At 46.0% G+C, this 22,377-nt stretch overlaps 1 protein-coding gene across 2 annotated transcripts in view; it reads right to left on the bottom strand.

The window, feature by feature from the left end:
- The window catches only part of pard3ba (par-3 family cell polarity regulator beta a), a 110,666-nt gene that overhangs the window by 48,990 nt on the left and 39,299 nt on the right, over nt 1-22,377 (bottom strand). For both annotated transcript variants that reach the window (XM_086179257.1, XM_086179177.1), the window contains exons 11-17: nt 17,912-18,097; nt 15,497-15,661; nt 14,891-14,977; nt 9,614-9,716; nt 8,279-8,423; nt 7,075-7,184; nt 3,562-3,606 (exon numbers count right to left, since the gene is read on the bottom strand). In XM_086179257.1, the coding sequence (XP_086035383.1) occupies nt 3,562-3,606; nt 7,075-7,184; nt 8,279-8,423; nt 9,614-9,716; nt 14,891-14,977; nt 15,497-15,661; nt 17,912-18,097 (841 nt within the window). The remainder of the gene's footprint in view (nt 1-3,561; nt 3,607-7,074; nt 7,185-8,278; nt 8,424-9,613; nt 9,717-14,890; nt 14,978-15,496; nt 15,662-17,911; nt 18,098-22,377) is intronic.

Here is a 22,377-nt window from a genome sequence, read left to right as displayed (position 1 = left end):
CCACCATAAAACACAACAAGGGACAAAAATGATGGCTTTTCTATCCTACAGTCTGATGGTGGTGGAGCGATGGAAAGTCATTTTAATTTCTCTGCAGAAGCAGACACACACACTCACACACACACACACACACACACACACAGATGGGCCTTGTAGACACAGAATGATCCATCAATTCAACATGGCGACTTTCAACTTCAATCAACAACGACAAGCTGGATGCTAGGAGCTGAGAGAGGGAGGAGGAGGAGGGAGGTGAGCGAGGTAGGAAGAGTGCTACACACAGCTGATAAACAAAGAGTGTGAAAACAAAGCTGGTGTTGGCAAGACAGCGGCTCTTTTTTTTTTTTTTTTAAAGTCTCAAGAGGGACTGAGTAGGCACACGGAGCGATGGCACCAGTGGCTGTGCTGCAGGGTTAGCTGCTAGCTAGCGCCAAACATCGGGGCAGACACGAATAAACAGGAATGACAGCAGAGAACACGTAGATGTGCATGAGGCTAAGATGCAGCACAGCTTTATACTTGCTGATAGAGTGTGTGCGTGTGTGTGTGTGTGTGTGTGTTTGTGTGTGTGTATGCTGGATGAGCTCCCAGGTGTGTTGTAAGAGGGCAGTCTGCTGCCAGGGGAGATGTTAGGGAGACAGAATGAGAGGGAGGTGGAATTAAGGGATATCTGTCCATTACTCTCTTCTGGTTATCTGTGCGATGTGTGTGCGCTTACACACACGCTTACACACGCGCGCGCGCACATGCGCACGCACACACACACACACACAAAGATGCTGGGCTGGGGCCGATTTGGAAGAGGAAACTCAGAGGCTGGAGCACGTTCATCATAATCACATAAGGCTGGAACAGATACAGCTGCAGAGGATGGAGAGAGAGAGGGAGACGGAGAGAGGACTGTAGATAACGGAGAGTGAATAAGAAGTGATCAGTCTGTTGAGAAAGAGAGAAGGAGAGAGAGAGTCAAAGTGATCACAAAGAGACAAAGAGGCTCAGGATTGAGAGGATACTAAAAACTGGGGATGAAGGAGCGGCGACAGAGAATAATCAAGAGAGAGGCGATTGAGCGGGAAAAAGGAGGAGTGGAAAGAGTGGTAGCACAAAAAGATGAAAGCGAACAAACCTAAAAGCTCTATTGAAGACGGTGGATTGGAGAATCAAGACAGAAGAAAGACGCGTCTTGAGTAAGATGGAGCAAGAGAGAGTTAGAGGAGGCCCCAGCCAGAGAGGAAAGAGGTTTTAGCCAGATTAAAGAAGCCAGGCGGGCCTCTTAAGACCATCCGTCTAATGAAATATGTCAAAGCCCATAAAGAAACACTGAGGCCATTTAAGAGGTGGGGGGTGGGGGGGTGGGGGGGTTGCTCTGCAAATACACCTCGTCAGCAAAAATGAAAAAACACGCAAAAGGCCTGTCAATACCCATTAGCCGAGACGTCGGCGGGGGGGGGGGGGGGGGGGGGCGCAGAGAAATAGATCACTTTATTTATCAGGCGCTGATCAGAAATTCCAGGAAAATCATTGCGGCAGGAGGAGGTGGGCGGAGGTGAAGCCGCCGCTGGGATTGCTGAGTGTGGGGGATTTGAGGTCAGCCACAGTGCTCGGGAAGTTTGTATTCTAGAGGCTTAGTTGCAGGTAAGACTGAAGAGATTCTTGCCTCTGTGTGTGTGTGTGTGTGTGTGTGTGTGTGTCCTCTTACATAAGTTGGAAATACTTTCTAATGAGATGCGGTGCATTTCCACTGCAGGCTCGACCAATTAAAATAACGACTTCTGCAACCCATCTCGATGGTCAACTGAGCATGTCAGCAAAACTCTGATTTATATTCACACAAGAGGTGACCATAACAACCTCGCTCTTCTAACGCCGGGCCACTGAGAAACAACGCTGGAGCAATTATATCCGACTCAGAGGAAATTAACGGCTGCCCCGATCGGCTCCAATCACGCCGCAGATCTGACACGGACACCGGTCACGCTCGCGCGAGCCACGTTAGCGCCCCTTACCTTCCCCCCCCCCCCCTTTTTTTTGCCTCTACATTGCGCTGTCATCAATTTTGTCGGTTGATGTTGGAGCGTGCGATCAAGACCGCACACCGCCTGCGGAAAACAAGCCGCCTAAAACCGTGAATATTTTCATAGTTTTCGGTCTTCCTGCACCGCTCGGATGTCTTTTTCACTTTTATCTAACTTCAGTCTGCATTTAGAAGGAGAAAAAGGCTTTAATGGAACAACTTTTTTTGGGGGGGGGGGTGCTTATTTGCCATCCTCCTCAGAGTCAGAGAGACCGGCTGACAGAAATGGTAAGTAACAGAATACTTAAGTCGATTTTTCAGTTATCTGTATTTTACTTGACCATTTATTTTTCTGGCTACTTTTTGCTTTTTACCCCAAAGTTAAACACAAATATCTAGTATCACAAATATCTGAGTTAGGGACAAGGGAGCATCTACATGTGATGCTGGTGCTTTTAAGGGCTTTCAACGAAGAAAAAAAAAAGCTGTAATCTTACTTTATTTTAACTTTTGCTTGAGTAAAAACCACAGTATAAAGTAAGAAGGTAACAAACCATTTCCTGTCTCCGCTCAGCTGCTTTTCACTGGCTTCCGGGTGACATTTCGAAACAGACTTTAAGGTTCTCCTCTGCACACAGGAAGGCCTTAATCAAGAACCGAGCTATGTCGCTAACTCCCCAGTTAGCTGCATTGTGAACTCCCTGGCTATCTTCATCGCTAATGCCATAGTTGGATACACTGCTAATCTCCGAGTTAGCTCGCTCCCATCAAGAAAACATCTGGGGTTTTTTTTTTCCCCCCAGATTTAGCTTTAGCCTTTACTTAGCTTTGCATTTTCTCTCTGCGACACTTTTTTAAATGCACTCTTTAATTTCATCTATTTTTTTATTGTAAATTCAAATTTCTGTCCTCCGCCATGATTTGAATGTTCTTCTCTCTTTGTTGTGAAGCACATTGAGATGCCACTGTTGCACAAAAGGTGCTATGCAACTGAAGTTTCTGTGACTATTGTTATAAACGTTTCTGCTTTTGTCACCTCTGCTGTCTGACCGCTAACTAGCTGGGCACAGTGAATGGTAATGGATGGGAGGTGTTAGCATCGCTGCTAATTCAGACGTGCAGGATGTTTAACTGTTATCGCCCTAACATAATGAAGTCCCAGTCGTATTTTAAACCGGCTCTTCGCAAAACTCAGCAGAAGCGAGCATGTAGCAGTAACTGGAGCGGAAGCTATTTGAATGCAATACGGCCGCTGTCAACTAGGTGAGGATTGAACATTGTGGGCCTGCTGACCTGGGCGGCGATAAAACAGCCAGAGCTCTGACACTAAGTGCTTCACAACTCAACTTTGTCAGCAAGAGGAGGGGAGCGGAGGGAAGGGGAGAGGGAGACAAAAAGAGAATGAGAAATGGATATCTTCACACGCAAGGTTAATTTGTTTTCGTGTGGGCTAGCGAGAGAAGAAAATGGAAAATTGTCGGGTCAACCCCCCCCCCCCCCCCCCAAAAAAAGGAGCATTTTCTCCACGTACATCAAACACTCACCGTTCCTGTGCCTGACGAGCGATCCCACGTTGCTCTCATCCGCCACTAGAATGCAGAAAAAACACCAAAAATGTAACATGCGGCACATATTGAAATACAGCGGCTTACAAAGGCGCTGCTTTGTGAGTGATTACACCAGCGTCTGCAGCATGAATGACTCTCGCAGAAGTATCAGGGAGGAAATGAAAAAACATGGGAAAAAGCAGGAGACAGAGGGAGATGCTGCGATTGTGAGAGAAAATCGGAGCAGATATAGGTGAGACAATAAGAGAACCAGAACAAAACAACAAGAGACCCCCAACCAACCGCCGTCTAATCTAACTAAACAGGATTGCGGTCAGCCCGCAGCAGGCGGTGCACCATGGGATACAATAATAGGTTTTCATTATGCTGCTATTTCTCTTAAATAATCCTTTTCATTTTTTATGAGGTCAATTTTGCCGGCAGACAGATGGGCGATGGGAGATGGGAGAATATTGAAGGAGGAGGAGGAGGAGGAGGAGGAGGGGAGAAGGATAAAGTGATAAACGGTGATGAGAGGCGGAGCGAGGTTCGAAATACACGAATTCCGAAAAAGAAAAAGAAAAAAAAAAAGCCCACAAAGAAAAATTCGGTGTATGATAAAGCGCACATTAAAAGAAAATAATATCCGACAGCATGCTGCCGGGTAATGAGAGGGTTCCTTTAAGAGGGGCAGAGGGAGGCAGGGTGAGGAGAGGTTGAGCGATAATGAGAGGGGAGACTGTGGACCTGTTGGAGGCACCGGTTTCACTTCACATCCATATTTGACCTCCCGACCTCCACAAAGACGCTGTGTGATGCTGGACTATTAATCCCAGTCTCCATTTGATCCTCCGTGGATTTGCACTTAGTAGCGCATGATAGCGACCAATGTTTCATTAGTTTCTTCCACTGGAGATCAGCAAATGATCCTGATGGTTTCCAGTATTCCAGGTGGTTCCGATCAAGCTTAGCTTTAGATGGGATTGGTTATCGAGGGGCGGGACATGATGATTGACAGCTTGCTCTGAGTGGAGTACAGGAAGTCCCAGAAGCGTTTGTGTTTGGGAATGAAGTTTTCAGTAAATTTTTGTGTTAGAAGAAAAGAAAAAAAAGACGCCCGTCAAATTGTTTTTCTGGCTTTGTTTGGGCACGAGGAACATTTTGCTCTCGAATAAAAAAAAAAACAAAAAAAGAATTGGAGGAAACTTGATGCTGTGCAATGCTGTAAAAACCCCTGCTCTATGATACAAGCTTTGATATGGACTGAACTGACACGCGTCCGTCTCTGGGAGAAGGCGACCACTTTGACAGGAAGTCATGGGATCAAGTCTTTAAGTCTTGGATGGAAACGTGAATAAGTTGGCATTTGACTTGTTATATGAAACATATCACATGAAAAATATAAAAAAAATATAAATTGCACTTTCCCTGTTTTACATGTGGAGTTGCAATCATTGCAGGTGCTTTTGTACAAACAGGAATTGAGATACATTGCTCCATCACTCGGGAGGAGCTCTTCATCTAACGTACAGTGTGTGTGTGTGTGTGTGTGTGTGTGTGTGTGTCTAAGCCCTGAGTCAACAGACCATTTGCTGAGGCATCCAAGGTCAATAAAAAGACGCTCACCTCTTCCTGTCAAGTGGCGTTTAATAAAGGCTAACCTGCTCTGTGCTGCTGATAAAGCTCACATAGATGTGAAGCCTGACGTTGGAGGCTCCTGTTGAAATGGGGGGGGGGGGGGGGGCGAGAGAATGGGCGAGGGGGGGGGTTCAATCTAGACTGTCTGGATGGGGTCAGTATCCTGCCATCTTTACACATGTACACACACCTACCCCCCCTGAACTCAGATATCTACCTTGTTTCAGCCCTGAGGACTTTGGAGAGGGAAGACTAGAAGCTGAGAGATAACACACACACACACACACACACACACACACACACACACACACACACACACACACACACATACACACACAAAAGAAACAGATTGAAATGGAGGATGGCCAGAGATGGGAGCCAGAGACGGGAGAGGGTACTGGCGGGCATTGGAGTGGGGGCCTAAGTGTGATAGAGCGAGGAGAGAGAGAGAGACAGAGTGTGTGTTTGTGTGTGTGGGTGAGCGCAGGACACCCTTGTCCATAATGAAAGCCAATCAGCTTTGGTGGCAGAGGCTTGTGCTGCAGGAAGAAAGCCAATCCACTGAACCTAATGAACCGGGATTGGAAATCAGAGAGGCAGAGAACAAAGACAGAGATAGAAGAGCACACTGGCGATGAACTCATTGGCTTTCAGTTGGGGAAGAAAGGAACAGGAGAGATAAACAAAAGATGAAGAGAAGAAAGTAAAAAGGAAAAAAAAAAAAAGGCAGAAGAAAAGGAACAGGGACCTTTAGCCCTCCGGAAACGGGCAAAATTGAAGAAAAGCATGAAAAGGAGAAAAGTGAGAGATAAAGGAAGATGAAAAGATTGGAGCGACAGACAGAGTGAGAGAGGAGGGGAGGGTCAGGTTGGGTTAATACGAGGAAATAAGCCCCTTCGTGCTCACCTGCCATACACACAGTAAGCCACAAGATTGGAAACTGCGTGCCTTTCATTTGCGCACTGACACAAACACAAAACGCAAAAACCACAAACACACACATGCGCGCGCGCGCACGCACACACACACACACTGCACGGCATGTTCATGAGGTCTGTTGGAAAGCCCCTGGGTTTATGAGTTCAGGGGGTCAGATCCCCCCAGGCCGGGGGATAATGGGAGAGGTCTACATATCACAACACAGAAATGTGCTGATAAGAGTCATGTGATTGCTGTTGTTCGTGTGTGTGTGTGTGTGTGTGTGTGTGTGTGTGTGTGTGTGTGTCTCAGGGTTGATTAGGCCGTGTGTTTGGCTGGTTTGAAGTGATTCAGATGGCTCCCCAGGAAATATATCTGCAACAGATTAGCTCACTGATGAAGGTGTACGAGCGGGGCTGAGCAAGCCAATCAATACAGCAACATACTGCAGTATTTTGGCCATGATACCGCGTGGATGTTCCAGCTTCTAGTACTGGTACATTTAAGAGACACACATTTAATATGATGCTGCGGCGGCTATAATTAGTTCAGTAACAGTGTGCAACTGCGGAAATACCCTCCGTATGTAGTGTGTCGTGGACGTATGTGTGATGTCATATCGTGATATGTAACCTAAATCATAGTATTTTATATCCTGGTATGTTTTGTATCATATCGTACTGCAATATCTGAAATAAATGTGTACCCTGTCATATTTACAATCTCAACATCTGTATAGGGTCATGTCATATTGTATCTCACTGCAATGTGTAAAAGTGTGTCTAAGGTAAATATGTGTTGTATCATATCGTACTGATGTTTGTACTACATTGTGTAACTACACTGTAACATACTACTGTATTGTTGTTGTGTCATGATACGAACTGTATCGTGAGGTCCTTGTCAATTCCCAGCCCTAACAGTGTGTGTGTGTGTGTGTGTGTGATAGCTTACCCAGATCCATGCTTTTGGACGCTCTGTTACGAGGGGCGTTGTCCCCGTGATTGGTCGGCTGGCCGTCTTCGTAGGAAGGTTCCGCCACATAACGCTGCCCCTGAAACCCACTGCAAAAACAACCGTCACGGCCATCAATCGATCCATCTTGAACCAGAGCAGCCAGAAGTAGGAAAATCTCTGGAACAAGCACGCGGACTTAAAATTCAGCACCACTCAGACGGCAGATCATTCAATTTCCTCTCCTCCAGATGGTATGAGTCAGCAAAACAAAAGCTTCTCCTGTCTCTGCACCCAACTTAGACGGGAGGAAGAGAGACGAGACTATGGGAGATTTCGGAGTGAGCTGTCTTGTGTGATTTGGGAGGTTTGTAACGAGACAGCAACAGAGCGGCAGTCAAAGCTGATCAATATTTTTTTTGTTTGCTCAAAAACTGTAAGATTTACCGAGACACAGTCGGAGGATTTTATCCAGACAAGAGGGAGCTCAAACAATAAATGTGTGTGTTGTATTATTGAGCCGCACTTCATTGATCTGTCGAATTGTTATTTACGGGACAGAGACATAAATTGTAGCCCTCCGAATGGAGAGAGCTCCAGATGCTTCATCCTGCGCTTGCCTGGCGCGCTGATCTGGGAACTTTTCAGACACAGCACGACCAGAGCTTTTGAGCGCCGGGGGGTTATTGGAAGCTACGCTGCTTTTTAAACGGTGGTTGTGGGCGGTGCTCTGGCTCTCCGCTTCAACCAATCAGCTGCACTTGGTATGTGCCGCTCTCCTGCAATCCCTCCCCACAAATGTTGCTCTGCTCGGAAGGGCTCCTTTGGGCCACCGACATGTAACCTTACCAGCCTTTGACACCTTGAGGAAATGTCGATGATATTCAGGGACTCCGTTTCTCCAACAAAGAATGGCAGTTTGCTGGCGATGAGCGGACACTAATAGCCTCCCAGCCCATTTTGAGCCTTCAAACTCCCACGGTCTTGTTTATGATTATGGTATCACCATAATTACTTATGCAAAATACAAATGGCCTTCTGCAATTAGAAGTCACAGTCTACATAATGTATTTGTGCTCTGTAATATGGAGCGTAATGATTCCACTATATCTCATAACACAGCTCATATTAAGAGAGCCATCGTCATACAATGGAATGATGTGTTACGTGTGTTTATTATTGGAAGGGGAGGGGGGGGAGGCACCTGTGGTGTGGGGGAGTAAGTGGCAAGTCTCTATTCATTTCCTCCACAGCGCCGGGGGAAGGCGGAGGGGGGAAACCGTCCTCCAAGTCCTCTTCGTTGCCGTAGTGACCGTAGCTGCCGTTAGCAACCGGGGCCGGATGTGGAACTGAGGAGCACAGAAGGACAATCAGCGATAAAAGTTTACGCGGGGAAGACGTTCCGCTCCTCTTGATAGCGACACAGATGCAAATATCAAAAACGACTTGAAAAGTCCAAAAATGATAAGAATGAAAGCTAACAAGAACGGAAGGGGTGCGCGCACCTTGACCTCCGGTTTAGATTTCCAAATATTTCTCTTTGTTGAATTTAATCAGTCGTGACAAAACACAGCAGGAAGATTTAAATACAGACATCAAACTATTGAGAAAAAAAACAACAACAACAAAACAACACTTCCGTTGAGGATCAGTACAGGAAGCGCACAAAATAATCATTTCCATACAAAAAGCCTCACTCCCCAACTTCCTCACAACTCCCAACATTTCCATAAATTGTCAAACCCCTGCATCATTTCCCCGGCCGTAAAAGCCTTTGTGTTCAAATCCCTCCGTACAAAATGACTGTAACTGTACTGGCGCTCCAGTCTGATGGAGAGCTGACAGCGAGGAAAAGCACTTCCAGCTTCCCGCATCCCCCGAGGCGAAAGAGAGGGGATGAGGATGGGAGATGAAAAAAGAAAAGAAAAAAAAATTCAAAACAGTTTGTTAGTCTTTTTTTTTTTTTTTTTTAAACACAACGCATGCCTCACAATACCCTGTATGCAAATGGGGCCCACTTAGCAGCCGTTTCATCAGCGTAATGATTCCAAGGTCAGATCTTTTGCACATGAAAAGCAGAGCGTTGCATTCAGGGGAAAAAAGAAACAAGACTCACTCACACACACACACACACACACACACACGTGCACAAAAAAACAACACAAAAAAAAAAACCAGAGTAATGACTTTCCATTCTCTGGGTATAAATACTCAGGGGCGACACTGAAAGGAGATATAAAGAGTGAGCTTGAAAAAAGATGTAATGCAGCGCTATAACATGCTTAGAGTGGCTGGTAGGAAAAACACACACACACACACACACACACACACACAAGTGCGCACAGCGATGTCAGATGGCTCACTGGGGTGTCACGCTGTTCAATCACAAACACCCACGTGCTGACAAACAAGACTGTGTGTACACACTCGCGGTAGATAACGCCAGTACACAAACACTCCAAGCCTAATGTTGACTATCCAACAGTTCAAATGGACAAACATTGTGCACAGTTGCCACAAAGTCAAGTGTGTGACTCACCGCCGTAGCTGCCGCTCGCCATTTGGCTGTTGGCGCCGTTCAGAGGCGGTTCTGCGCGCGAGGGTCTGGAGGGCTCCTGGTACGCGTCGTGGCCCCACGGCTCCTGTCACACAGAGAGACGACAAGAGTTATTAAGGGCTTCATATGCAAAAATATGAGGCGGATTTATGAAAGATTAATGATGTTGACTCAAACATCATAACATTCGAGGGTTTTTTCCCCCCTCGTATTACCCAGCAGGATTGCACTCATGAGTTCTTTTGTTTATGTGCGCGCAGAAAGAATTCTTATTGAACATCACACGCTTTTATCAAAAGTATCACGAAAAAGTAGAACTTTTTTTCTTTAAATCTCTGTTTTCCGGTGCCATTTCTGCTCATCTGTTTGTCAGCAGGATTACACGGAAAACTGGAGACTATTTTTAACTTGGCGGAGAGGTGCGGTAAGGATAAACCGGAGTCGACTCCATGATAATGCGGGGGCGGATTCTTGTCACATAGCGAGGTGTGAGGTCAGAGCAGCGGAGGTATTCACTCTCCGACGGCTCGCTTGTATCTTCTCGGCCGATTTGGACCGTATCAAGGAAGCAAATTGAGCTAATTAAACATAAATATTGATCTATCGGCAGCCATGTCTTATTAATTTGAGTCTAGTTTAGCTCGTGTGAAGTCCATCGATGGGATCTGTCAAAATTCAAGCTTGATCCAGATCTAAACATCGCAAATCTTTAGGTAGAAACTGACTTGAGCACAAGTTTGCTTCTACGACACAAACAAACTACAAGTGGGGAGGCTGTTTTATACTTTAGTCTTGTGTGAAATGTCCTCCTGAGTTTTAACTCGATGTCTTACTGGTTTTATTTGACCATGTCAGTTCGCGGAAAGTCGGAGGGTTTCATTCAAACTTTTCTGTCCTGTTTTAGTCCCCCCCCCCAAAAAATCTGTTGACCTTGACTTCTTGAGTTTTCCTCCTCTTGTGCAGCTGATTTGGATTTAGTTTTAGTCTTTGTCCTATGACTAAAGCTAAAAATGTGTTTTGCCAGTTTCAGTCACTTGATTTGTTTTAGTCTAATTTCAGTCTAGGTCTTGGTCCAGTTTCATCGTATGGTTTGCTCGTCATATTCCACTGATTTACCAGTTTAAATCTAGTTTTACTCATTTGAGTTGTTAGGTATGAGTCCTTTGATTTGCTGATGTTAGCGTAGTTTGCTCATTGGTTTTTGCAAGTTTAAGTCTAGTCTTGGTCTTTTCATTTGCTAGTTTAAGCCTTGTGTAGGTCCACTGGTTTTGCTAAGCTTTAGTCAAGTTTTAGTCTGGGAATTTGCTCGTTTCAGTCCACTGATTTGTTAGTCTAGTTTCAGTTGAGGAAATCAGAAAAATGGTAGTCGTGAACATTTGTCAACCAGGTCAAGATGAGCTGAGAGCCAAGCCTGCCAGCTTTCTTTGTCTGGCCGTCAGGCTTTGATCTAAACTAGACTGGACCTCCGTGACTCAACCAAACCTGCCAATGATAAATGTTTAAACAGTAAGATCTTCCCCGTGGATCTGTCTAAACTCGGGACAATTCCTGTCAACTCCGGATAAAAACAAAGACGTTTCTCCGTATAGTACATCCACTGCGATGTAGTACAACAGCGTTTCCCATTCTAGTACTCCTGCAACCAGTCAATAATGATTTAGCAGGAGCCAGACAGCAGATTTAGAACAATTCTCCGAGGATTTGGAGCAGACGTGCGGCGTGGGCTGAGGAACAGAATACCACAAAACAGTCGTGTTGATTGTAATTGAGAGAGAAATTTGTCATGTCCATCCACGGGAAGCTCCTCTTCCCTCAGATGTTCGGGAGACTGCTTGCAACAGGGTCCCTTGTATTGTGCAGCACTGGGAAATCCAGGGAATATACAGCTGCAGAATCTACTTGTTCGGGCAAAGACGAGGGAAATGTATTGTTTCGAGAACCACCAAATGCTTTGCAGAACAGATAGATGGCCAAATTCATCCGGAGAACTGCGTTCAAAACAAATGGTCCTCGTGCGCAATTGAAAACACGGTAATTAAGGCGACCCAGAGAGAACTGACAGGCATGTTATCGAACAGCCATCCAGCACTACAAAAGGACCCCAGATGGAGATAAGCACCGGCAGAGCTGGTGGGAATAAATGCTGCTTCAGGATGAAAGACGCCTTCTCTGGTCAAAGAGATGGGAGCTGCATCTGTCATACAAACACACACACACACACACACACACACACACACATACACACACACACACTTAAGCGCGTCAAAAAATACACACAGTGTATAATAATGGAAGGTGTGGTCGGATCAAAGCGCGGGCTGGGGGTGTATTCACAGAGTCACCGAGTCCCTGGGGTATCATTATTACCCAGCATTCATCAGAAAGTGTCACTACATCGCAGCTGTCAATCACTTTGAGCTCATATACGGGTCTCATAAGCATTTGCTTCCTCCGCCGCTGACACATAAATCACATCATAAGCTCTGCATCCATTCACTCCTCCATCCATCCATCCATCCATCCATCCATGCCTCAGCCCAGAACTGACGGCTTGCCGGAGGCTTTTTTGGAGCAGCCGGGCAGACAGGCAGTCAGATATCTTAATCCCACAACAATAAGTAAACAGAGAGGAGGGGGGGAGGGGGGTGCATCTATCAAGGCAGCCCCCACCCTACAGCTGCATATAATAGGCTTCTAAAGGCTTAGTCCTGCCTCACCCGACTGTGCACCCCACCCTCATGTCGCTCGGCTGCAGAAGAAACGCTCTTTCAGTGTCTGATATCTATATCTCCAGATGTGATGTCACCAAACGCTCCTGTTTACGGAGGTCGCGTCGCTATTAAGCACAAAAACAAAAAAAAACAAAAAAAAAACAAAACTACCAGGCTGAGTGACGATTGCTGAGCGAAAGGAGTGAAAAGAGCAGGAGAAAAAGAACATTTCATCTTATTTCCCCCGACAGAGTGTGAGAAAATGTTTTGCCAAAAATAAAAAAATGGGACTTTCCATCAAGTGTGGAGGGAAATAAGCGAACGTCTCCACTTGTAGAAACAAAACTTGCATCTTTTAGAGTCTTTGAAGAATTATGGGGCAGATGCTTGCTGTTTTTAGAGTTTGGGTTGTTGGGGTTTTTTTTGGCAAGATATTCTTACCCAAAAGAGAAAAGACACGAGCGATGATGCTCCAACAATTAATCGGCTCCTTTTTCGCGGCGGCTATTTTTGGCCAAAGTCGGGGAGCGCCACCATTTGAGCGCGCAAATATTGAACACGTTCGAAGCTGACGATCAGAAATCCACATCTGGCTCTTTTTTTTTTTTTTCTTCTCGCTTTTGTTTACCCTCACGTCACGACTTTTAAATCTCGAAATCGCACGCGGTTAAGCGTGAGATTTCGAGATTTCAAAGTCGTGACTCCGGTTGTTGGTGGACGGAAACGCCATTTTTGACCACCTTGGGATCCATGACCTTTCTAACTCAATATATGAAGGAAAAAAAAGACTGACATTGGGGATCTCTCTCTTCAAAAGCTAAATCCACTCATTTACCCAGTCCACAACTGATAACTACAGGTTAAAGCTAACAATCAGTTGAGTTTTAATTACATTTTCATTAAGATAAACGCAGATGGATAATAAACTTGAATGAGGCGGACACGGTCAACAAACCGTCTGCTTTAACCGGTGTTTGACACATCTCTTCGAGCGTGAAATAATCAATCCGGTTTTCACAGTTTTCCGGCGTCTTGTCCCCCGTTTGATGTCTCCCATCCTCCATTCAGGAAGCGTGCGCTTGTTCTTGTGTGACTTTGCGGTGTTATTTGAACATTTACCACCGGGGGGATTCAAAAGAAAGTGGCGCCGCAAAAGTCAAGAGTAGTTAACGGCACGTAGGAGAGGTAAAAATAAGCAAAGGTTAACAGGATCCCTGCAGGCTGATTGTGGAACATTTGTGATGCGACGTGGTTTTTTCATTAGCCATTCATGGAATACGCTACAAACGCTCGGCAAAGTTAAAAGAGCTCACGTCTGAATGTCTTGACGATGGGGAATTTGCAGCTGTCTTGAGTAACAAAGGGGACGTAGAAAGGGCAGGAAAGACAAAAAAAAAAAGTGTGTGTGTGAGAGAGAGAGAGAGAGAGAGAGAGAGAGAGAGAGAGAGAGAGAGAGACCCGAACATCATTGAACAAGTAAGGCGAGCGGCGAAGAAGAAGAAGAAGAAGAAGGGAGGGGGGTAAAAAAGGAGAAACAAGTAGAGACGAGCATGCAGGAGGCTTCAGATGAGCTTTATTTAACAGCCAGAAAACAGCAAGGTGAGACAAGCAAGCACATTGTGACTGAAAAATAAAAAAAAACAAAAACGTGAACACGAGGAAAGGAAGTGATTATTTACAGTGCAAAAGCTGGGAGGAAAAAAAAAAAAAAAACACTGACAGATAGATGAAATGTAGTATTGCACTCGCTGCTGCGTTTACGGGCCGTATTTTTTATAAAATGTGTGACGGGTAGCGAAGCTTTCAGACTAATTAATGCGCTTCTGAGAAAAGTTTCTGTATTTACACGGGAGGGACTTTTCCCCCATCATATGCACCGTTTAGAATTTCTCTAGATTAAAATTCATAAGAATTGATTCATGCTTAGCTAAATGACCTTTTGGCTCTAATTTTAATGCAGGGATTTACTCCACTTCCTGTTTGTGTTTTAATTTATGATTACAATTTTGACACCTGCAAGATTAAAGGTCACACACAATCAGAGTCCACCAGAGAGGTTGTGCGTGTATCCGTGTGCGCGCGGGTCTCCGTACATCTGCCCGGCCCTCGCCCGGATGTTCTCGGCGTATGAATGGATGCTGTCCGGCACGCGACTGCGTGTGTTACCCTGAGCGACTCGGTGAATGTGTGCGTTATCGAGTATGACGTAATCCCGCATGTGTGTGTGCCCGTGTCCAGGTGTGTGTCGCACGTTCCTGTTCGAGTTGTGTTCCATGTGACTATTCAAGCAGCTTAGCGTCTGGCTGCGTGTCCCCTCCGTATCGGGATGTGTGAAGCCAAACGTGTAACCGCTACGTCTCTGATTGAAGCCATAGGTGTATCTGGTGTGTGTCTCCCCCGGTTTCTGTGTGTGACGCTGCCTGTGGCTGTGAGGCAGCGGCTCGGACGCTCGCCTCCTCAGTGTGGGGAGGAGGGAGGAGGAGCGCGACGGCGGAGGCGGCTGCTGCAGCTGCTGCTGATGGAGGCCGGCGGCGTCGCCCACTCGTACCTGATTGCTGGAGCCCATTTGGGTGTGGGGTTGATGGGCGGCGGTGAGGTTTGTGGTGTTGTTGGTGGCAGCGTTGGTGTTACCCATCTGTAGAAAAAAACACATTTTGAGCTCAACTCTTCCGTTATGAATCTTCAGGAGCTGCAGGCTCCTTGAAAAACGCCAACAGAAGAAAGAGTGACAGTCAGAATTCCCGTAAATACAGTAGAACATCAGAGAGATAGTCCTGACGCAGATGGAGCAGCTACTCCTGAATAGTCTCTGAGCATATCAATCTGGGCCTCCATAATATATAAGCACTCTTAAATCTTTAATGCCACCAAATTCATGAAATCAAACAGGAAAATGTGTCACTGCCCCACATTTATCAAAGTTCCCACAGCAAAGCACCAATAAATCCTGCTGCCGTTTGGGGTTCTATTAACATTTTAAGGGTTTGGAAGTTGTTAAAAGGAAATGTTTTGTTAAGAAAATCTAGATGAGGAACAGAAACAGGATTTTGTTTTCTTGATAGTACAGTTGGTGGATTACTAGCAGGAAATGGATTCCATTCCTTTTTTCCTCCTTCTTGCCTTTTGTTTCTACCCCTCAGAATTCCATGTCTACCTGCTGTCTGGGCGCTCGCAGCACCACCAGCTGGATGGTCCCCCTGGCGTTGCCCTCCGACGACATGGAGCGCCTCAGCGTCTCCATGGCCGCGTGGTTGGAGCGCCCCAGCAGCGATTCGCCGTTTACCGCGATCAACTGGTCGTTGACGCTCAACCTACCGTCCTGTTGGGGGGAAGGGGGGTGACAAGCGAGGTTGAGCTCGGTTATTAAACTTACGGAGAGTTTCAAAATAAAGGCAGCATTTATGATCACACTTTACCAAATAAAATGAAAAGTCAAAAAGGTCAAATAACAAAAGCACATATTAAACATGTAAGAGGAATGCAATTGTATGCCCGGTCGCCGTGGTTACCAGCAAGCTTCATTACACGAAAATGCTAGAACGCACATTCAATAAGACACACAGTCACCGATAAAGTTGTAAGAGGAAAAGACGAGACACTCGCAGGTGTGTGAATGAATAAAATAGAAAAGTGGAGTAGAAAATGGAAAAGGGGTGGTTGTTGGGGGGGGGTAAGAAAATTGTGGAGTTAGCAATCTACTGAGAGCTGGAGAGCCATGATAAATACATAGAGCAGCTAATGGAATAGCCTCCGTGGGCACTAAATCACTTGTAAGTGTTTTAAATAGCAGCCTCTTGTAAGGAGCCGACACAGAGTAGTGCTCCAGAGGGAGGAGGTGGGGGGGGGGGGGGCGGGGGGTTGGGGCGGAGACGTGGTCAAATGAGAGAGAGAGGGAGAGAGAGCGAGAAACACACACGCACACACACACATACACCAATGATGTCAAGTCTCAGGTGTCTGTGACAGTCCCAATTAATTTCTTCATGTAATTTTAATTTGTTTTCTTAAACAGAGCTTTGAAATGATCATGACACGATAAAGCCAAACTTTTCTTCTTTTCTCTCTCTCTCTCTCTCTCTTTCTTTCTCTCTCTCTCTATAATTGAGGCCCCGGGCCTCAAAACAGCAGCCAAAACTCTTTAATAGAAATAGGTTGGATCTCGCCATGACTCTTCCTGGTCTCCTCCCTCTTGCTGTGTGTGTGTGTGTGTGTGTGTGTGTGTGTGTGTGTGTGTGTGTGTGTGTCAATCAGACCCGGGGACAACCGGGTTTCCTCTGTTGCAGGTCTGGCACTGCAAAGTATCATCAGGCCCGTTAGCTGCGTTTCATTAGCGAGCATCAACACTCGGATGACACAAACACACACACGCACACTGCTGAGTGGCGGCACTTTTCAATTCTTCTCCTTTTCTGATCCTTTTATTGTTTGATAATGCTTTCCTTCTCACACTCCTCCTTCATCAAGTCTTCCTCTTATGTGGTATCTCGTCCCAGAAACCTGTTTTCCGGGGTGCTATCCACATCAGCAGCTGTTGGGGCGAAAAAAAGAGAAAAAAAGAAGAAAAAAAAAAGGACGACTTGTGAAGCAAGCTTTAGGGAGAACCTGATCCCAGACCAGCCGTTTATCTACAACGCCACACTCATGTCTGGTGCCTGGTTGTCACGCAGAGCAGATCTGGGAGCAGCAATGAGGAGTTCTGACGGGAACGAAAAGGGAAAAAAAAAATCGAGGCCAAGTGGAGGGATCTCTTAAGTGCTGAAATGGGATTTTTTTTTCCTGATGCACTCACAACTCAAAGTGAGTACTGAGTGATACAGATAAATCTGTGTGTGTGTGTGTGTGTGTGTGTGTGTCTGTGTCTGTGGGGGGGTTCAACGGGGAGTCAAAGGTCGAGAGGAGAGGGAGGATCTGTCACCTCAGAGAAAGACAGGAAATGAGAGGCAAGAAGTGGATGGGAGGAAACGGCTTTAAAAAAAGAAGAGGTGGAGGACTATCTGTGGGTGAAGGAGGGGAAGAGCGCGGACAAACACGACGGGCGCTGAAACGGGAAGAAGGAAGTAAAACAAAAAAGATCAAAAAAGAAGAAAGCGGTCGCTCTGAAATGAGTTACTAAACACTGAGGAGAGGAATCTCTCGGTATAACGCTTCATTTCTAATGTTTGATGTATTTTAAAAACTTGCTCTAGCGATAATTAAGCATGTTCGTTAAAAACAAAACAAAACACAACATTAAAAAAAAAAACCTGATTTTGAAATGTTAACCCTTCCAAAGCATTGATACAGTCTAATTTTTCATGTTTTTGCCGTCTTCTTGAGATGCGACGCTTGGAGATTACCATTCGTGTACGGTAAAAACGCTGTTCTAAGAATAACTGGCAGCATAGAAACACGTTTTAACAGCAAATTAGTCACTAAGGTAGCAGCTTGAGCAGATTATCAGAACCACTTTTTTCTAAAACCCTCAGCGCAGTCAGCAGCTGCATCGTTAATGACCAGCTGAGCGGCGCAGAGGCGGAGCTGCAGGTAAACGTTGAACCAGGAAGCTGGGGATGCTAATGAGTTAGCACACCTTATAAGCAGCCCCTCCGTGGATGATGGACTTGATGAAGATGCCCAAGTCCTCCCCGGTCTCCCTGGACTTGTTGCCCTTCAGGCTGACCCCCAGGCCGGCCGAGCCCGTCTCATTGAGGGGGATCTCGTACATCAGCTGCTCCCTGCCGTCCTCCAACACCAAACTGCCTGCTTCATCGCCTTTCTGGAGGAAGGGGAGCACATTTTAAAGGTGTAATTCAAACATGTAGCCTGTCCCGCTTTGATAATAACCACTGATGGTTAAGGTCAGAGCACCACACATTGATTACACTCAGAAGAAGAAGAAGAAGAAGGGATTAAAGGAAGTTGTGGTTAAGGAAAAAGAAAAGAGGAGTGAGGAGCAGGTGTTGCGGAGCAGAAAAAAGAGATGACGGTGTAGCGAGGAAGAGAATAAAGCTACTGTGGAGAGGTTATTCCATTTGGAGATGAAAGGCGCAGACGGAGAGCGAGCCATTTCTAAAGGAAACATAATAACCTTTTCATACCTCCTCCTGGAGCATGGTGGGGGTCGGAGGGGGGGGGTTGGTGGCGCACAGGAGCATTTAATAGTAATAACCCATCCCTGAGGTATACGACCCCCCCTTGCTCTGTCTTTACATTTCTCCCTCTAATCTCTCAATCTTACTGTACACACACACACACACACACACACACAAACACACACACAGTTCATGTTGAGCGTGTGACCACAGCGCCGTCTGTCATTACAGGAGGAAGACAGTCCGGGTTCAGGCACCCACACAGAGGAGAGTTGGTGCCACACCTGATTTTTTTGACCCATCATTTTATTTCCATCTCTTGCTGCAGGTCTGGAAGTCACTTGTACACGTGTCTTTGTGTGTGTGTGTGTGTGTGTGTGTGTGTGTGTGTGTGTGGGTCTGTGTGTGTGTGTGTGTGCATATAGAAGCAAGTTAAAAAGATCTGAGTAGCAGGATTGCGAGGCCTTACATCACACACCTCCTCTCTCATGGTTACATGAGGATGTGGGAGAGTCAAATATGTCCCTCGGTATCATTTTGTCAAAACCTGGCTTGCAGAGAGAGAGAGAGAGAGAGAGAGAGAGAGATGTCGGATCCAGCCCTCCACTCCCATCTCTCTGTCAGCACGACTCGCCGCAGCTCCTTCTAGGTGCTTAATTAAAACAACAGGCCATTAAAGCCTCCGAGCCAGGAGAGGCTCTCTATGGTGCGAGTCAGAGCTCTCCATCCTGGAGCGGTCTGGACTTTTAGTCAGAGCTTTCAGGTTTGTGTTAAAATAAGCTGAGAGGATACAGGACTCCCAAAAAAAAAAATAAAAAAAATAAAATAAAAAAATAAAAAAAAATCCCCACCACGCAGCGGTTCAATCCAAATTACTTCGGAAAAAAATGGTTGCTGTTGTCACACTTCTAAAGTTCTGGTTTGTTTGTGGGTTGCCGAGTGTACAATGGGATTGGGAGGATGTGGATTAGGCTGGACGGTGCATTCTGTTTTGACAGATGACACTTCTAGAGCGAGATGAATGAAGAAACGTGCCTCGTCTATTTTCAGTACGTCTTATTTTTATCAACAAGGCGGTTCACGGTAGCGGAGGAATTACAAAGACAATCCACGACTTCCTGCGTGAGACATTCGAGAAGGTGGCAACCTGAGAGGGTTCTAAATACCTCTGTGATCCACGGCAAGAACACAACAGCTGCAGAACCGGAGACAATCCTGCTCTGGAAGGCACCGAGCGGTTATTAACATGTGAAGCTGTGTCTTTATTTGTTGTAGCTGCTGATTTTGATCTATTTACACATCAGTGGTGGTCCAAACGCTGGCACACACACTCCAATATCCCCCTTAATGCCCTTTCCTTGGGGGCAGATTGCCTCCCCGGGGGCAGCTGAGACCCCTCGGCTCCCATCTACCCACCACCACCAGCACAGTTAACCCTCAGCAATAGCTCTTTAACAAGCTTTTAGCCAGGAGACAGACCACCCTCCTCAACGCCCAAATAAGGAGACAAAAAAAGAGCTTTTTCTTTCCCCAGGGTGGGTGGCGAGGAGAGGGGGGGGGGGGGGGGCGCTGATACACAGTGATTACACACAGAGCCTTTTGTCGTCGAGGATTTCTAAATGGGGGGTTTCAAAGCGGCGGGATTAGCGTTGAGAGCGACATTCAATTAAGATGAGATCTCGCCGGCGACGATGGAGCTGCCAATTAATCGCCTTAATGTCTGCCTGTGCGCCGGCGCTTTACACCTTTACCTCACAATGAGGAGCGGGGAAAGTAAAATGAATGATTGAAGGATAACTTCAGTGTGTGCAGGAGGAGGAGGAGGAGGAGGAGGAGGAGAACAGACAAATAAATAAAAGCCAAACTGTGTGAGGAGACATGTCTGCCTGGAGACCCTCTTTCCTGCGAGCTGGCTTAGGCTTGCTGGGTCAGCCATGTGCAGCGTGACCCTCTCCCTTCCTGTCCTTGGTAAATTCTGCTCAAAAGCTCCTCTGAAACAAACCGACGGCCTCCGTGAAGAGTGGAAACGCTGACAGGAGCGAAAAGTGTGATTAGAAGTTATCACTTTTTAATTACTTGGAGTGCAGGAGATGAGCTAGAAAATTGCCGTCCTTTTGTATCCTAATAAGGAGGCTAATTCACCACCTTTATTCTTCCTCTTCTGGCTGAAACGAGACCGGCAGAGTGCTTTCACACAACCTGCTCATGAAACATCAATACCTTCTATCGAAACTAATCAATCAGCGCTGCGGCTCGTTCCCCTAAAAGTCTCTTTTACTTCTACGGAAAGGAAGATAAAAAAAAAAAAAAAAGAAAGTATGAATGCTGGAGCAGAGCACATAAATCATCTGGCGGTGGGTTTGGCATCGGGGTGATGAAGTGAAGCCCAAGAACATTTAGCCACATGACCCGCGCTCCAGCTGCTGTGTCAGCGAGCGACGGCTCCCGCCCGAGCCCTTCTTTTCTTTTTTCTTTTTTCTTTTTTACACTCCGCTAAAAAACACACTGCACTGCTGACACGCTGGGGTGACCTTTGACCTCCTCTTGTCACAGAGTAAAGCACTACTGTAGATCATAACGTCTCTCCCTTCCCGTGATTGTACAAACACGCCGGCTCTTCGTAAATACGACCTTTACCCTGAGAAAACCAGGAGTTGTACAGGATAAATTCAAGCCTAGCTGCATTTTAATGTATGATTTAGGTCTCAAAAACGATTTCCTGCTCATTCTCGGAGAGCTGATGCTGGGAAAGGATCAGCAACAACCAAAACGACAAACAGGAAAGAGAAAAAGACTTGAAAAGTGTATATAAAGATCGCTGATTATACAAAGCGTTTCTTTTTTCTTTTTTGTTGTTGGTGGTCTGCAAGCCAGGAAGCCTGACAGGTGAGACGAAGGAGGGGATTACTCTGGGTTAGTCGAGAGGGGGGGAGGGGGGAGGACCACCTGCAGGGGACAATCAACAGGTGAAAAAAAAAACCTAAAAGGAACTACATGAAGCAAAAAAAAAAAGAAAAAAAAGAAAAATTCAGCTGTTGCAGAAGCTAAAATTAAACACTAATATATGCAGTAAGCAGATGTTGCAGATTCATTATGCGCAGCAAGGAGGTTATGCAAGGAGAACTTAAATTTGTAACTGAGCCAGTTATTCTTAGCAGTGGAAAACTGCAATAATGAACCGCTGATTTTCCCTTTGATCGTTCTTAACCAACAGTTTTTGCAGGATATTAGAGCCTCTCAAGTTAATATTCAGGAGCGAAGCGGTTTCTTCGGCTAGCTTGTGTGTGTGTGTGTGTGTGTGTGTGTGTGTGTGTGTGTTCCCTCTGTGGTGGTTTCTCTTGCACGTGTGTATTTATGTAATCTTCTGTTTTTGAGGGCCGGAGAACCTCTCGTGGATGTGGATTTTTTGTTGTTGTTGTTGTTGTTGTTTTAAATGTGTATCAGTAAAAAAGTAAGTGTGTGTGTGTGTGTGAGAGTGTGTGAGTGTGTGTGTGTGCCTGTGTGAGTTTGTGAGCTAAAGGGACATCAAACTGTCTTTGAGGTGGAGGACTGTGCTGGAGATAAGGGCCAGATCTCACGGGGGCCCCGGCAACTTCAGCAGCCTTGATAGAGACAGGAGTGAAGTCCCTCTCTCTTTCTTTCTCTCTTTCTCTCTCTCGCTCTACTACCGCACCCCCTGTTTCTTGAACGCACAAACACAAGCAACTGTTAGATGAAGACTGGAGAGTCTCTTCAAAGTGCACTTGTTATGCCAAGACTGCCGGGCCATTAATGAGGGCAAACTATTTTCGGAAGCTGGCTGTTTAAGGATTGTGTGTGATGTGAGAGAGCACTTGTGTTCATCAAGGACTAGGTGTTTAGGAGTTGTGTGTGCACGTATGTGTGTGTGTGTGTGTGTTTGTGTTAAGTGTGAATATGCATCAGTCACTACAAAGTCCCGGCATGTATTTCTCACTGCTCTTTG

The sequence above is a fragment of the Aulostomus chinensis genome, chromosome 1, assembly GCF_037954235.1.
Source record: "Aulostomus chinensis isolate RoL2024-O1b breed Wild chromosome 1, RoL_Achi_v1.0, whole genome shotgun sequence".
Lineage (NCBI taxonomy): Eukaryota > Metazoa > Chordata > Actinopteri > Syngnathiformes > Aulostomidae > Aulostomus > Aulostomus chinensis.
The sequence above is the reverse complement of the archived record's forward strand: the minus strand, read 5'-3'. Positions and strand labels throughout refer to the sequence as shown.